Source organism: Arachis hypogaea, chromosome 11, assembly GCF_003086295.3.
Source record: "Arachis hypogaea cultivar Tifrunner chromosome 11, arahy.Tifrunner.gnm2.J5K5, whole genome shotgun sequence".
NCBI lineage: Eukaryota > Viridiplantae > Streptophyta > Magnoliopsida > Fabales > Fabaceae > Arachis > Arachis hypogaea.
Genome location: NC_092046.1, coordinates 147,729,394 through 147,746,428, shown reverse-complemented (window position 1 = coordinate 147,746,428; position 17,035 = coordinate 147,729,394). Strand labels below are relative to the sequence as shown.

The window sequence follows — 17,035 nt, the reverse complement described above, 5'->3', positions numbered from 1 at the left end:
TTAGTTATGTTTCTATAACACAAAAAAAAAAGATATAACTTAACAATAATATTATAACATTTATATTACTTATTCTCTTAATTATTTGTGAAAATTTAAATGATAAAATAATATTAAATTCATTTAAAATTTTTTAAAACAAAAATAAAATAATTAAAATATTAAGACTGAAATAAAATTTAATTTAAATATTAAAAATTAAAATAATATTTTATTTTAAATAAAATTTAAAATAATTATTTAATAATTAATAAAATATATAAAAAATATATTTTATTATTATAATTATTTAATAATCCAAATATTATGAATACCATCTAAATTGAACCCTCTCAAATTGAGTTCAGTGAAGATGTTATAGTCACACACTCACACTTGGTTAAGAAAAAAAAATACGTTAGAATTAGTGTGACCTTTTTAAATTAGTCTAACTTTTAATAAAAGTATTTTTTCTTTTTCACAAAATACTAAAAGTAAAAAATACCAAAATTAAAACAAAAAATAAAATTCAAATCAAACTCGCCTTAAATTTTGTCTCCTTATAAATTATCAACGAGAAAAAAAATTAAATAATATTGACTTATAATCTTATGATAATATACTATCATTTCGTTACCAACAAGCCCACAAATATTATATTATTATTATTATTAAAATTAGAGCCTGCAATGGTGTGAACCTAATCTAAAATATTTTCCATCTCCAAACCTGCAAATCTACAATACTATACTTTGGAAAGCCATACGAGTCACATAATATTGAGGCAACAATGAAATTTTGGTGATGATAAAGTTCCAAAAAATATTTGGTAACGAAAGCATAGCGAATCAAATCAAAAGAAAAAATTGTAAAAAGTATATATATAATAAAAAAGAAAATAAGATATTGAATGTCAGGCAAAAAAATATTAGGAGGGTGGTATAAGAATAATACAGAGCCACTCCGTCATACACTCTCCGTCGAGATGGCCTCCGCCGCTACTTCCGACGAGCCTTCTCGGACTGTATTCCTCGGCGTTGACGTCGGCACCGGCAGCGCCCGCGCAGGTATTTCTGTAATCAATCCTATTTGACCTCCGCCTTTTTTTTTCCTTCATTTCCGATATTGCTCTGCATTCTTGTTCTGAATCCAATTATCACATTGTGTTTGATGCTCGATGAGGTGGAGTCGCTGTTTTATATGTGTTCGCGCGCCTCTCGATATTTCTGCTTTCAGAAATTGCTTAGATAGTCGTTAATGATAATGAAGCTTTTCAGCTAAGTTTTGTTCATGGTAGTAGACTTGAAAGATGCGTCAAACTGGTACTAATTTGATTTAGTCCTTTTTTATGGGTTTTGCAGGGCTGTTTGATGAGAAAGGAAAGCTTCTTGGTTCTTCTAGCAGCCCAATTCAGATATGGAAAGATGGTGCTTTTGTTGAGGTATCTTTTATTTATTTTTAATTTTCAATGGAAAATACCTAGGTTTCATTTATTAATTATTATCATTATACATTGATGGATGAAGCCAGTATGCAATATTTGGGATTTTTAAAAACAGTCCTGGTTATGTATTTTGTTGATCTTACGAATGGGGAAGGGATGGTTTTGAAGTTTTCACTTTAGTTCCCTGAGTTAGATATATGTGGTGCTTTTCACTTTAATTTTTTTTAAATTTATGTTTATATTTTATAATGTAGATTCATCTTTTTGTGCTAAACAGCAATCCTCCACAGATATATGGCTTGCAATCTGTGCAGCCGTAAAAGCAGCTTGCTCTCAAGCAAAAGTTGCACCTACAGAAGTAAGAAGTCTAGGATTTGCAGCTACTTGTTCTCTGGGTATGTAACATTTCTCTTTACATGATTGATTTAATTTGTTTATATAGTGACTCTAACTGATTGTTTATGAACTATATAACAGTTGCAGTGGATGCCGATAGCGCACCTGTTTCGGTTTCTTTGACTGGTGATTCAAGAAGAAATGTCATAGTATGGATGGATCATAGAGCTGTAGAACAAGCTGAAAGGATCAATTCCTCTAACTCACCTGTATTACAGTATTGCGGTGGAGCTGTTTCACCTGAAATGCAGCCACCAAAGGTACCATCTGAACTAATCCCATTATTTAGTCACTGGTCAGCATACATAATATGCTATGCTAAATTATCTTTTATTCTTTTAGGCATTTTTCTCCGTAGATGCTATTTTGTTAAAAAAAATTTTAAGTGCAGTGCAATTCATACTCTTTATGGCAATGGCTATTGATGGAAATGAACATTGAATGTGTTTTTAAACACCATGTCTGCAACTGGGGCGGGGTCTTCTTATCTTTTTAGACTAAGCTCAATAACCTGACTAACAGATTTGTAGAATATATATACAAATTATTCTTTAATGAAAAGAAACTTGGAGCATGGGGATTAATTAAATGTGTGCTTGTCTATCGGAAAATTATGTTACATAGTCTTTACCGATCCAAGCTACTAAACTGGTTACATTTTGCTCCATGCAGTTGGTTGTTACATCATCTATAGTTTTGAGAATCATGCTCTCTTTTATGAACTCATTTTCCAAAGCATTCTAAACTTTTCAGCTTCTATGGGTTAAAGAAAACTTGCAAGAGTCTTGGTCTTTGGTTTTCAGGTGGATGGACTTGAGTGATTGGTTGTCATACAGGTACTTACTTATGTATTTATCTATTTATTTATTTTGTTATTCTTGATGTTCAATGTCATTCTATGTTGGAGTCAAGTGGTGTTTAGCCTTGATTTATTTCTGGTACTTCTTTAGGGCAACTGGAGATGATACTCGCAGTTTGTGCACCACAGTTTGCAAATGGACATATCTTGGTCATGCTCACATGCAGCATATCAATGATAAAGACTCCCGGGATATGGAAGCTTGTGGATGGGACGATGACTTTTGGGAGGAAATTGGTTTGGGTGATCTTGTTGAAGGACATCATGCTAAGATAGGTATCACATCCGACTAACATTGCCCTGCTTATGTTGATATGTCATAAGCTGTGAGACTATCTACGAGGATTGAGTGCAAGATATGAAGATATATTTTTCTTTTACACATAGTGCAATATTTATTGTTATTATTAAGTTTGAAAGTTGGTAATTATTTTTTGAAAAGTTCTTGTCTTTTTCATGCTTGATTCAATGAACACTGTGGAATAAGCTTGAGTAGGCTGACAGTCAAAATCTGCTTTTTGTTCCATTCTTTTCTGTTCTGTATTCTCACTTCTCAACTTGATAATGAATCAAAATAACAGGAAAAAGTGTTGCTTTCCCTGGACATCCTTTGGGTTCTGGCCTTACTCCTACTGCAGCAAAGGCAAGAAATCTTTCACTCAACGTTTAAGTTTTCCACATTACTTTGAAGTTTGAACTTTTACTTTGGTGAAGTTCATTAATCAAACAAAACTATCTTGCTTAATGGGAAAATATTGTACAGACTCCCTCTTCTGCGGTTATTAATTCAGCTTGATGTGATAGACTCTAATAATTCAGCTGCTTTTTAAAACTTCTGATGGGTTGAAATTTTCAGGAACTGGGTCTCTTACCAGGAATTCCCGTTGGCACATCACTAATTGATGCTCATGCTGGTGGTGTGGGGGTAATAGAAAGTGTGCCTCCAACAGAAGCTGGAGGTTGTTGTCCATACCTTATACCCGTGATTATCAATTTTTTGGCTAAGTTGGTAGCATTTTGCATCTAAAAGAACTTGTATATCTCAGAACATGATGAGGAAGCAATTTGCAACCGGATGGTGTTAGTTTGTGGAACTTCTACATGCCATATGGCCATATCCCGAAGCAAATTATTCATTCCTGGGGTCTGGGGTCCATTTTGGTCAGGTATGCTATGCTGTTTTCTCTTAAATAAAGCATTTGTTTCAAGGAATTTCAATTTATTTCCGGGAATTGGCCATAGAAATATATTATGTTTCTTTGAAGTTTTAAATTCTAACACCTAGAAATAAATTATTCCCAGGAATAATTTATTGCCTAAAATATGACATTTTATCCCCATCCAAACGGATGGATATTTGATATTCCCATGTCAAGGGAATAAAAATTAAGAATAATTATTATTATATCCCTTAATTATTATGCTTCTTGTCAAAGAAGTCCTCCTTTTATTAGTATTGAGGTTATTTGAAAGTTACGAATCTATTTCTAGGAATATGTATAATAAAACAAACATATCCTAATTTATTCTGGAATATTAAAAATAATTCCCAACCATTTGTAGTACTCGGGTATAATATTCCTAGACATAATATTCCTTGGAATATATTTATTAACCTTGAAATAAACGTCCTCTTAAAGAACTAAATCTCGAGTCTTTATCATAGCGTTGTAATAATCAAGAGTCACTAATGAGCTGGCTACCCAACCATGCAGAACAGTTGTTAATATCTATACATCTGAAAGTTATTGTTTCTTTCATTTGACAATTGGAGTTTCCTTTTTTTTGGTAACAATTTTAAGTAGCGTTGCATGCTTCTTTGTGTTTGAAAATTCATGGGTAAATCTGTTTTGATTGGAACTTGCATCTGAAAGATATTCATTTTAGGTGAGCTGTTTTTCTCATGCTAACATTCCTTTTGTGACTCTGTTCTGATTTAAATCACTAACGTATATTTCTTTAAAACGTAAGAGATTAATGTAATTGAAGGTTATCTTTGACAGGATCATGTGATGGATACCCTGTTTAATTTTCAGTATTGGTTCTCTTGCATCTATGTCTTCACCTGTTTTTCCTTTTTTCTGGACATTCAGCAATGGTACCTGAATATTGGCTGACTGAAGGTGGACAGAGTGCTACAGGTGCATTATTGGATCATATAATTCAAAACCATGCTGCTTCTCCGCTCCTTGCAAATAGAGCTGCTTCACAAAGTAAGGATCCCCCTCCCCCTCCCCCTCCCCCTCTTCTCTCTTTCCCTTTCCCCCTTTTTCTCTCTTAAAGTATACTAAATATATATATTTTTTGTCCCTAAAGTTTGTCAAAAGTTTCAAAAATACCCCTAAGTTTTATTTTGTTTCAATTTTGTCCCAAAAGTTTTCGATTTGCATCAAATATACCCCTCGATGGCTAAATTTTAAAAAAATTTAAGACCAATTTAACAATAATGCATGAAAATTATGCTTGATTTGCTTGTGTTGAGGGTTGTTTGTATGAAATTGTTGTTGAATTGGCCTTAAATTTTTTGAAAAATTAGCCGCCAGGAGTATATTTGATGCAAATTGAAAACTTTTGGGACAAAATTGAAACAAAATAAAACTTAGGAGTATTTTTGAAACTTTTGTCAAATTTCAGGGACAAAAAGTATACTTTACCCATATATAAATTACTCAACTAGTCAAATTCAGCACCATTTATAATGCCTTAACGAGGTTAATTGTTTTATGTTTTAAACAATGTTTCAGAGATTTCTGTGTTTGAGCTTCTGAACAATCACTTGGAGACATTGATGATTGAGCAGAATAAATCCTTTGTTGCTGCCTTGACTGAAGATTTACACGTTCTACCCGACTTCCATGGGAACAGGTATGCGACCAATATAATCTTTCCCGTTATATTCCAATTGCCAAAGTGACATCCAAATAATAGGCTTCTATATATTATGGTGCAGGTCTCCCATTGCAGACCCAAAATCAAAGGGAGTTGTCCATGGTATGACACTTGACACAAGTGAGAAACAGTTGGCTCTTCTATACCTGGCAACTATGCAGGGCATTGCATATGGCACACGTCACATTGTAGAGCATTGCAATGCCCATGGCCACAAAGTAAGGATGCACAATGCCATCACACCTATTTGAGGTTATTAATATTCATCCATGTTCACACCTGCATCCATTGAGTCACACCTTGTTTGTGTTGCTAGCATCCATCATCCTTTAGGCTGAGGATGACTTTAAATCCAGAAGCAAAGAAGTTAAACCGTCATGACAATATGTCATGATTACAACTATATTCTTTTGTACTTATGAGATTTGATTAAGTAACTGCCTAAGATTTGATTGTATAACTTCAAAAGCCTAGGCAATGAGATATTTTGTTTGCTAATTTTTTTGTGCATTATGATAGTGTAACCACACTAGCAGTAATTTTCTTTTAGTGAGTTATTCTTCTATAGCCCTGTTATGTTGCCAAGTCATTACTCTTGGTTGCTGATGCAGAGTTGGTGGCTTTTAATTTCATGATTGTACTGCCTTTGCTTGCAGATCAACACTCTACTTGCATGCGGTGGCCTTTCAAAGAACCCTATATTCATTCAGGAACATGCTGATATCATCGGTATGTATTGACGAATAGGGTTGTGGGAGTGTATGCATAAGAATTGCACACCATATACTATTTTCTCTCTGCTACATATTCGATACGACTCTGTCTGTGTGAAGCAGAAAATTGCAGTAATCCAACTGTTGAAATGCAGGATAATAAATAAGCAACTTCAATTCTATGCAAATGCACTATATACGTGAATCTTTTCATCTAACTTTACGTTTTAAACATGTCTACATGGTATACTTTGGTTCAACCATTTAACACAATAACCATACACTATTTTATTTGTCAAATTAAATCAAACCAAACTAAACCTTGGTTGGTTATCCTCTTTAATTTGGGTGTTTAAGGTCACTCCTAGTATCTCAAATTTTGTCATTAACACAAGTTAAGGGATTTGGATCCTATGGAGTTCCTTGCTAAAATAAAGTTGAAATTGTTCCGTGATCTGTATTTTATTGTCCATAAAACATTGACTGAAATTCATGTGCACTCTAATTGTATGCAATGACATATACGGTCATTGAACTGCCATTGAGGCATTATTTTATATTTAGTTCTTTAAAATAAAAAGAAGTTGAAATGATGAATTATGGTTATCATTTTCCCAGGTTACCCTATAATTCTTCCAAGGGAAAGTGAATCTGTGCTATTGGGTGCTGCTATTCTGGGAGCTGTTGCTACAAGGAAATATCATAGCCTTAGTGATGCCATGAAAGCCCTGAATGCACCGGGTCAGGTGGGGATGCCATTCTTTCTGTCATGAAACATTTAGAGGGAAAAAAAAGAGTAATTTCTATTATCAGATCGAAAATTAAGGTCAATTTCATATACATGTAGGGATGGCACATTCCAAGTAGTTCTTAAAGCTGTATCAACAACATTTGAAGTATAAGAACTGACATGTCTGCTCAGACTAGCATAATGACATAACATGAGTTCAAATTTAAAATGTTTGTAACTTTTGGCAGGTGATTCATCCATCAAATGATCCAAGGGTTAAGAAGTACCATGATGCCAAGTATAAGATCTTCCGTGGCCTCTATGAACAGCAGCTTTCTAATCGTTCCATCATGGCTCAAGCCTTGGCATAGCTTCGCAGTTTGCATGCTGCTCTGCTTCAACCCAAACTCTGTTCGATTAGGTGCTATTTCAGAAGCAGCCTCTTTATACGGTCGAGATTGTTGTCCTCGTGAAAGAAATCACGTCTTGTATGTTAATAGGTTCATGAACGTATCTTTTAAAGGTTCTCTTGTGGCATAGGTTAGACACGGTTTGAAGAAAACTAAATTTATTTTTTTTTTGGAAAAGGTAAGGGGGATCTTAAGGTCTATGTACATATTAATGGGGCATCTTATTCTTTCCCTTCAAAAAGAAGAAAAAAAAATTTAAACGTCTAATTTATGGTATTTTGTCGTTAAATTAAGTCAGTAGACTAGTTTAACTGGTGTCTAGTACTAATAATATGCTTTTCGATATTCAAAACAACATTGTTTTGGTAAATGAGAACCCTAGGCTCGCTCAGTAAGTCCCTTGTCCAGAGTAACTATGCAGCTGGCAGCATCATATGCAAGTATAGTCTCTGATTTAATTAGATCTGCACTTGCTGGCTTGGAAGGCATATTTCAATATCAAATAGGTTCTGATACCCATCCAGCCCTTTTTTGTTCTTGTGAGCCTTTAATTGGTTTAAGAGACAAGAGAAATATTCCAAGTGGTTTTGACTTATTCTCTCGGCAGGACAAATCATGCTGACACGCTAAGCAATTAAGCATTCAATTATTTATCTCAACTCATACTAATTCATACGATCAAATATTTAAACAGTAATTCATAAATAACCCCTCAATTCATCATCAATAACTAATAGATTTACATGATTCCGGTTTGCAAACAAAAACACCAGACTCAGAAATTTAACTAACTTTTTGTGGGAGAGGAAAAAAAAGATATAATTTGAATTAGAGAAAAGAATAAATAGGTCCCTAACCTTTTGTCCTGCGGATATTTTCGTCTTTAACTATTAAAAAATACTTTTAAGTTCCTAACCTTCACAAAACTTAGATGGATCAGTTCCTCCCTCCAAATACCTCCGTCAGGGACTAATTCGTCCAAATGTCTTCGTCAGAGACTGATCCGTATTCTAAATATGTATTTTACCACTATCATAATCTCACCTCCTGAAGAGTGAGAAGTGGAAGTGGAAGTGAAAATGCAGTGTTGAGTTGACGTTCACGTAGGAGAATGAGGAAAAAGAGCATATGCTAGAGAGATAAATAATATGCGAAAAGGAATACCGTTACGAGAGAGTGCCACGTGTCACGCTACATGGCAAGCAGGCATCGCATCTTGGAACATCCTTCAACCACATCCCCCACTTCCTCCCTCCTCTTCCTCTGCCTATGGCGCTCCTTCCCCATCACCATCACCATCACCATCACCATCACTATCGCCTCCTCCTCCTCCTTCTTCCTCTTCTTCTGCCTCCTCTTCTTTTCAATTCCTTAATCTCTGATCCAAACACAGACAAAAAGAAAAACCGAAAGCAATAGTGTGCGATAGAGGTGGAAGACCGGAAGAGAGCGCTCAGAGCCAACTAACGCTGCTCAAAAATCTAACCTAATTGGGTCGCGTTCCCACTCCCAAATTTCCAATTTTTATTATCTATTATCTATCTATATCGGATACCCTCTAATTCGCCATTCCAGGTATCGCTAATAACTTCTCCTATAGATTTGGATCTATCTGCACTGCACACGAACCCTTTGTTGATTCTTTTTCCTTTTTTGGTATTATTATTTATTATTGTTTCGTCTTGATTACCTTCAATGAAAGTTACCATTTTTGTTGATAAATTACCACCTTCTTGACTCGTTGCTATTCTTCTCGGGAATTTGATGCCTTTTTTCTAGTCTTCAACCTCATTCTGAATCGTGACACGCAAGAGTTCTATGATGTGAATTGTGAGTTGTTCTCATGTGTAATAAAGGATTTCAATGTTTCCTGAGCGAGTCTGAGAATCTAATCAATCATCCACATCCACCACAACAACAGCAGCTACACTATAATTTCATGGATAGCCTCACTGTGGCTCAATCACCGCCGGCATCGAGCCTCAACGATGATAGCCGGCGTGTGAAGTTCCTGTGCAGCTTCCTGGGGAGCATAATGCCTCGCCCACAAGATGGGAAGCTGCGGTATGTTGGTGGAGAGACGCGTATTGTGAGTGTTCCAAGAGATGTTAGCTACGAGGAGTTGATGGGGAGGATGAGGGAACTATATGAAGGTGCTGCTGTGTTGAAGTATCAGCAGCCTGATGAGGATCTTGATGCACTTGTCTCTGTTGTGAATGATGATGATGTAGTTAACATGATGGAGGAGTACGACAAGTTGGGGTCTGGAGATGGGTTCACTAGGCTTAGGATTTTCTTGTTTTCGCAATTCGAGCAGGATGGTTCCTCACACTTTATTGATGGGGACGACACTGAGAGGAGGTATGTTGATGCATTGAATAGTTTAAACGATGATTTCGGTAGGAAGTTGCAACAATCAGAGTTCACTATGATGAGCCCTGTGGAAGATATCCATGTACCTGAACAGTTCTTTAGTCCACTTAGTGTGGAGAGTGGGATGCTTGGCCACAGAAATGGGGAACTATCTATGTCTCAGTATAATTTGCATCATCTTGCAATGCAGCAGCAGCAGCAGCAATCTATGGGACAGAGGTATAATGAAATGGATGCTCCATGGAATCCTTCCTATTTCTCTCCTAGGCATCATGCTCTCCATGACTCAAGATCGTTGGTGGAATATCCATCTTCTCCCACTGGTACAAGGTACCGTGTACAATTTCCTGAGATGCCGGATAAGAGCATCGATAGAGTGCAGGAAGAGTATGCTCGAATTCATGTGAGTCAACATCCTATCTATGAGAATCAACAGCAATATTCCGAAAATGTAGTTTGGATGCCTACTGGTGAGAAGTCAGGTTTTCCAGGCAACATTCTTCATGGTGCCCATGTCATGGATGGGAACAGTAGATATGGTCAACCACATCCATGTGCGGAATGCCAATCAAACAGGGACAATTTTGCAGTGAATGCGGATGCAAAGTTTCATCCTGGAATCTATCCCAATGAGGAGTCAAGAGGACATGCCTCGGGCTCAGGAAGAGTGAATGATCATTATGGCGGTGATGTTCCTGTTCCTGTTCCTGTTCCTGTTACAAATTTCTCCATTGGGCATGGTAGTGTGTCTGATGGACATAACTTATCTTCTAATTATATTCATCAACGAGCTGGACCTGAATTAGGGGCTGAACTTTTCCCTGACCAAACTGCAGCTGCTATACCACATCTGAAACTTCCTTCTCTGGAAGAGCACGGTATGCAGTACAGCAACCCATCTTCTTCCTTTGGAACAGATAATCATTATGCTGTGCCTCGTGGACATGTGCCTGGGCATCCTTTCTGGAGGAACACTCCAACTCCAGTTCATATTGGACCATCATATGAGGCAACTGCTCCACCTAATGGCATTATAAATGCTGGATTAATCAGGGGGGAGGGCAGTCCTGGATTTTTCATTGGATCAGATGGTCAAAATGCTTGGGTGGATCCCTCACAGAAATTGTCAGGTCATGATGGGTTAGACATCCCAGAACACCCTTCTGCACAAGCGCAGAAACACCCACTTCCAGTAGATAGTCTTCATCCCCCACAGGACAAAAATTCTGGTATCTACACAGAACATGTGCAGCTGCTAAAATCACCTCTTAATATGGTTCTGAACCAAGAGGTTTTAAGAAATGATATTCATATGACAGAGGCAATGAGTTTGCTATCTCGAAGTTTGCGTGAAGGAAAGGAGGAGAAATCCGAGGATATAGTTGAAAACTGTGCTGCACACTTGCAGAAGATATCTTTTGCAGTGCAGAATAAAACTTCTGAGAATGTAAGCGGAGCTGCTAATCCTGTTGAGTCTAATAATTCAAACGCAAAACCTGCAGAAGAGGTTGCAAATGTTGAAAAACTGAGTAATAAGGACCCACCTGTTCCAGAAGATGCTAAGGATTTGGTCGATCAATTCAGCTTTTTGCCCGAGTTGATGGCTTCTGTCAAAAAGGCTGCATTAGAAGTTGCTGAGGAGGTGAAAACTACAGGTTGCATGAATCCTGATTCTCAGATACAGAATTCACCTCCTAATGAAGACACAACAAATGAAGTTGAACCAGTGGTGAGGATGAAGTGATTTTGATTTCTTCTTTCAAAATGAGGCGAAATACCTCTAGAGTGGGGTGTAGATTTTGCTTGTGATTATGTTGCCTTAAAGTATCTTTTTCTTTGTTTAAAGCCTTACAGTATGTCCTTACTTTCTTGTAGAATGCTCATGGTGATCTAGAATTGGATGCTGAAATTGACCACGTAGATACTTCTAAAATTGAGCCTACTGAAGCTGAGGAAGAAGCAATCGCTAGGGGATTGCAGGTTTTCTTGTCATCTAGTCAAATCCATTTTGTTCTGCATGTTACTTTGTTCTCTTTTCCGGTTGAGATATTTTTATGGCTTTTCTTTCCTCCGTGTTTTGGTTTTGATGGTAGACTACTAAAATTTCAGACAATAAAAAATGATGATTTGGAGGAAATCCGTGAACTAGGTTCTGGAACTTATGGGGCTGTTTATCATGGGAAGTGGAAAGGTTCTGATGTTGCTATTAAGAGAATAAAAGCCAGCTGTTTTGCTGGAAGACCGTCCGAAAGGGCTAGATTGGTAATATTCAGATTTGGTATTTTATTTATTTATACTTTCTTTCAAATGACTATTGATTCAAATTTGTGGAATGATTTTTTTTTTATTATTATTCTTCTTTTGCTCTGTATGTCATGAATTTTCAATTTCTTGTTCAAAAGCTTTTCTAAATGAAAAGGCTGAAATATTGGCTGTAAGCTGAGATTGAGATGTTGTTTGCTAGCCTGGTTAGAAAGGAGGAAAACTAGAGCAATTATAAATTCACACAAGTAGTTTGTATACAAATTATTAGACCTAGGAATATAGCGATTTTATTAAACTTGCGCAAGTAGTTTTGAATACATCAAAATAATTAGTGACTTCATTTTTATCTCTTTATATTTTTGTTCCAGATTGCAGATTTCTGGAAAGAGGCATTGATGCTGAGTTCATTGCATCATCCAAATGTTGTCTCTTTCTATGGCATTGTTCGTGATGGCCCTGATGGTTCTTTAGCAACTGTGACGGAATTCATGGTTAATGGATCTTTGAAACAGTTCTTGCATAAGAAGGATAGGTAATTTAATTCATCAGGCCTTGACGTGCTTTCTAGGACTGCACCACCCTACCTGTCTGACTGTTTTGATCAACTTATGCTTTATTGTGGGCAATTGACAGAACGATAGATCGTCGGAAGAGGCTCATCATAGCTATGGATGCTGCATTTGGGATGGAATATTTGCATGGAAAGAATATTGTGCATTTTGATTTGAAATGTGAGAATCTATTGGTCAATATGAGAGATCCACAACGTCCTGTCTGCAAGGTATCCCCTTAAAACAACCAATAACTAAGCCTTGTCCTACTAAGCATTGTGGAAACTTCAATTAAGATAAAATTCTATGACAACAACTGTGTAAACTTCAAATTGAGATGCTTAAAGCAATGCAATAACTTCTTTTTCCTGTTCGAAAATATTTTAATGGAAAACCTTTCTAGCAGAGTTAAAATGATGATTTCATAAATTTTCAGATTGGTGATTTAGGTTTATCAAAGGTTAAACAGCACACACTAGTGTCAGGAGGGGTACGTGGAACATTGCCATGGATGGCACCTGAACTTCTTAGTGGGAAAAGTAATATGGTATCGGAGAAGGTATTCTTGGCATAGCTGTTTGGCTTTTACATTTCTTATAACTGTTTCGCCATCGCTAATGATCTTTCTTTCTGACCTTGGTTGCTTGTTCTGTAGATTGATGTTTATTCATTTGGGATAGTCATGTGGGAATTGCTCACAGGGAATGAACCCTATGCTGATATGCATTGTGCTTCAATAATAGGTGAGAACCAAGTAAGAAGCAAAATACATAGAGCGATTTGTTTTGCTACATAATATGCTCTTTGTGGTCTATATTCTTGTCAACAATGTGCTTGGAAGTTGGAAGAGTATTGGCTATCTTATATTTTGCTAAGGAAGTCACTGTTGACTTTTTTTATACATATATGCACTAGTTTCTTGTTTTTGTTTTGTAGGAGGAATTGTGAACAACACTTTACGTCCTCAAATCCCGACATGGTGTGATCCTGAGTGGAAGTCTCTAATGGAAAGTTGTTGGGCTTCTGATCCTGCAGAAAGGCCATCTTTTTCAGAAATTTCAAAGAAGCTGAGGAGTATGGCTGCTGCAATGAATGTCAAATAGTCTATTGATCTTGAAACAGGTTGTTACCCTTCTCCCATTGTATGTAGCATAGGGTTGGTAAAAGGAGGGAAATAAGGTGAAGCATGTTTCTTCCAGTTCAAGAATCATGATGCTTAACTTAAAAGAGAAGAGAAGGGAGGGAGTGGGGGATATCTTAACTCCCCTGTTATTCAATCTTATCCAAGCTTGTACTGTAATATCATGCCTTGGTTTAGTCTAAAAGATCTTTTATAGTGTTGCCTTGAATGGTATTTTAGATTAGTGCATATAGTTGCACTATAGCATGATGGATTTTCTCTCAGAAGCGGCATGGTGATCTGAAGAGAGCTACATGTGGAATATCAATATATCACAGTGAGTGATTTTATTAATAGACATGTATCAATGATTTATTATTGATAGGATGGAATGTGAATAGTAGTTATGTAGTTGCCAAAACGTTACTACTATTTTTTTTTCTTCCCTCTGTTAATGAGTGATATTAATGGGTGCAGGGCTTTTGCAGTTTTGAAAGTGATCAGGTTTTGGTGGCCTGTGGAGGAACCATGCCTTCTCTCTGGAGGGATGTGTACATAAATTTAACCAACATGTCTCCTTTATTTCTATGCAAATGTAATAAATTCAATTTGTCATCAAAATTTTATTTGACATTATTTTTTATATTATATCAAATATGATATATGTTCTCTCAATAATAACATTCTGCTTAATTACCTAGTAAGTTTGTTTTGCCTGCCACTTTTCTCAAATATGAATGTTAAGTGCCTTTGAGGTGTGATTATTCATTCAATGAAGATTTGTCCAAATTAATGGTAGTTGAGGTACTGATTTAACATTTTAATGAGTTGGGGAACCATAACCTATAGTGACCAAGCAATTAAAACAGTGTTTTTCCAAAGTGGAGCAAATAAAACAGAACCACCATGTTTTGGAGGGATGCTGGTAGTATTCTAGTAATCTAGTATAAAACAAGATAATATTAGGAACCCCATTAAGTTTTCTGCATTAAAACTAATGTTGTCTGTCTTTTATCTTATCTAAATTAAAGTAGATATCCTTGGTTTCAATTTGGAGATATTAATGGTTTCCCAATGATTGTATAATGAAAGATGAAGTAAGATAAGATGGTGTGGCATCACCAACTCTGAAATTGAAGAAAAATCCACAAGGTCAATTTGAGTGACACAATCATCATCTACTCCCTTTGTCCCTCTACAATCCATGTCCTTCTTCTGTCTCATGTCTCATACCTAACACACGGCTTAGACTTTTGTACTAAAGTCAAACTAGGTTGACTTTGTACAGATGTCTATAATCTCTAATCTATATCGTGAATCACCAACTATATGAAAGAAGCTGCTTCTGTTGCCAATTTGCCATGGTAGTACTAACTGAATTACTTCGTATGCTAAGAACTATTGTTCTAGAAACAATGGTATAGTGAATAACACTATTTTTGGTGAAAACTATGATGTTATTATTTTGCTAAAAACAAATTATAAAAGTTGGTTTCTCCAAGGAGATAAAGGGATAAACTTAATAATATAATGAATTTAATTTTAATGCACTGATAATGTAAAATATTTTACAGTCGTGCAATCACAATCGTTCTCTTGAATAATCATTTACACCGTCAATATAAAATATAATTATTTTTGTTAATATAGCGTTATGTGATTAAATATACGTATAAAACGATTTTACACCGATAGTATATTAAAATTAAATTCTATATATAATATGCATCTAGCTTTTGAGGATTTTAAGAGTCAACAATTGTGTATATAATAAATTGAATTACAAACCAGATTAGAGTTTGTTACCAGTATTATTGAAACAAGTATCTAAGAGTTTGGCATGAATTGACATCTGTATGGGGGGGTAACTTGAAAATGAGGTTAAAGAACAACTTGAGTGGCTCAATAGCGTAACTGGATCTGTTAACAGTGTCTCGACTTTGTATTATTTTAATTTTCAAAAAGTGCATGAGACACACAGAACATAACAGTCCATTTAATTAATTTATTTAGTATGAGTAACACGTATTTAAACAAGTATTAATACTTATTAATATATAGTGTACCCTTTAATTTGTAGCACAAAATAAAATTGGCGTCCAAACTCCAAAGTCTACTAGCAGCATCTTTGTCAACCCTAGTGACGACATATACAAAGAGTGTCTGATCCTTCTGCGAAATTGCTGGCTATTTTTTGTTTCTAAACGACTTTTTATTTAATTTGATCATGCTTATCTTAATTTTGAAAATTAAAATACTAATTTAAACAGAATGGAATTCCAGGTGTCACGATAACAAAGTTTTTATATTTTTCAGCATTAAAAAAAAAAAACCACGATAACAAGTTTTTATATTTTTCGGCATTAAAAAAAAAACATAGTGTATAATATTGTGTACCAAAAGCATTAAAACAACAACACCTAACTAATAGAAGCAATTAGAGTTAAACTCTAAAATGGCCTTTGAAATTGGCGTAATAAACTAAAATCGTTTATGAGATTTTAATTGCACTAATTATGTATTGAAAAAAATGAGAAAAAAACTGGTGAAATGATTAGTTTGGTGCACGACATTCAATTTCAGGGACTAAAATGAGTCACTTAATGTAAAGTGAGGAACTAATTTGGTGCATATATAACGATGACATAATGGATGACATGTGAGACAAATAGACACGTGGTCAAATAACATTGTGACACGTGGCACAACCATCCATATCAGCATATCACGTGTCACTGGTCACCACATCATCACCATTACACGTGGACGAATCATGAAGTGACACATGTCACTTACAGTACACGTCATCATGCCACGTCATCACGTTGTTAATGAAAAATAGGCCAGAGACTAATATGGTGCCCTTTTTTCAATTTTAGGGACATAATTAGTGCAATTAAAATTTTAAAGACGATTTTAATGCACCACGCCAATTTGAGAGACCATTTTGGAGTTTAACTCCAATTAAAGATAATATGCGACTAAGATACAATTTAACACCGGATGAAAAATGAGCTCGTTGACAAAGTTGAAATCTGTATTCTAATCATCATCCCATTTATACGGATTTAAATGTATATATCAAGTCTAATTCGCTATAATCTAAGCATGCGTGATTACCCAAATCAAATAATTGGTGTTGAACATTGAATGAGTGAATAATAAATTCATAATGATTAAAACACAAGAGTTTTCCGAAAAATTTATCCTCAAAGACTAAGAGAAAAACAAAAGTGTTTATTTTAGTAGGACGGAAAATATATTTATTTTAAGACATTTTCTTAAAAAAATTAATTTTAATAGATT

At 35.5% G+C, this 17,035-nt stretch overlaps 2 protein-coding genes across 5 annotated transcripts; both read left to right on the top strand.

Moving 5' to 3' along the window:
* The first annotated feature begins 663 nt into the window (after window positions 1–663).
* LOC112723528 (uncharacterized) lies at window positions 664–7,687 on the top strand. Of its 2 annotated transcripts, none has more exons than XR_003163095.3 (15): window positions 664–1,046; window positions 1,341–1,420; window positions 1,701–1,818; window positions 1,901–2,079; window positions 2,573–2,655; window positions 2,770–2,954; window positions 3,260–3,321; window positions 3,535–3,637; window positions 3,725–3,844; window positions 4,772–4,891; window positions 5,423–5,543; window positions 5,629–5,819; window positions 6,224–6,296; window positions 6,899–7,026; window positions 7,259–7,687. XR_003163095.3 is itself a non-coding variant. In XM_025774927.3 (15 exons), the coding sequence occupies exons 1-15, from the start codon at window positions 890–892 to the stop codon at window positions 7,379–7,381; spliced, it is 1,809 nt and encodes a 602-aa protein (XP_025630712.1). In that variant the 5' UTR covers window positions 664–889; the 3' UTR covers window positions 7,382–7,687. The 2 variants fall into 2 exon arrangements, 1 of the variants encoding a protein (XP_025630712.1); XM_025774927.3 differs by having other exon boundaries at window positions 5,629–5,785.
* A 775-nt stretch (window positions 7,688–8,462) lies between these two features.
* LOC112723527 (uncharacterized) lies at window positions 8,463–14,433 on the top strand. 3 transcript variants are annotated; one of them, XM_072207994.1, is made up of 10 exons: window positions 8,465–8,995; window positions 9,200–11,522; window positions 11,669–11,773; window positions 11,903–12,055; window positions 12,427–12,590; window positions 12,692–12,839; window positions 13,046–13,168; window positions 13,265–13,352; window positions 13,546–14,066; window positions 14,207–14,433. In XM_072207994.1, the coding sequence occupies exons 2-9, from the start codon at window positions 9,264–9,266 to the stop codon at window positions 13,710–13,712; spliced, it is 3,207 nt and encodes a 1,068-aa protein (XP_072064095.1). In that variant the 5' UTR covers window positions 8,465–8,995; window positions 9,200–9,263; the 3' UTR covers window positions 13,713–14,066; window positions 14,207–14,433. The 3 variants fall into 3 exon arrangements, with proteins under 3 accessions (XP_025630711.1, XP_072064095.1, XP_025630710.1); XM_025774925.3 differs by having other exon boundaries at window positions 8,470–8,995; window positions 13,525–14,066; XM_025774926.3 differs by having other exon boundaries at window positions 8,463–11,522.
* Window positions 14,434–17,035: the final 2,602 nt, after the last annotated feature.

Coding starts and splice junctions, on each gene's coding strand:
- LOC112723528 (XM_025774927.3), top strand. CDS start 890: ATGTCAGGCAAAAAAATATTAGGAGGGTGGTATAAGAATAATACAGAG. Junction 3,845..4,771: donor CTGGGGTCCATTTTGGTCAG/GTATGCTATGCT, acceptor CTGGACATTCAG/CAATGGTACCTGAATATTGG. Junction 6,297..6,898: donor GGAACATGCTGATATCATCG/GTATGTATTGAC, acceptor TCATTTTCCCAG/GTTACCCTATAATTCTTCCA.
- LOC112723527 (XM_025774925.3), top strand. CDS start 9,264: ATGTGTAATAAAGGATTTCAATGTTTCCTGAGCGAGTCTGAGAATCTA. Junction 11,523..11,668: donor CAAATGAAGTTGAACCAGTG/GTGAGGATGAAG, acceptor ACTTTCTTGTAG/AATGCTCATGGTGATCTAGA. Junction 12,591..12,691: donor TTCTTGCATAAGAAGGATAG/GTAATTTAATTC, acceptor GGCAATTGACAG/AACGATAGATCGTCGGAAGA.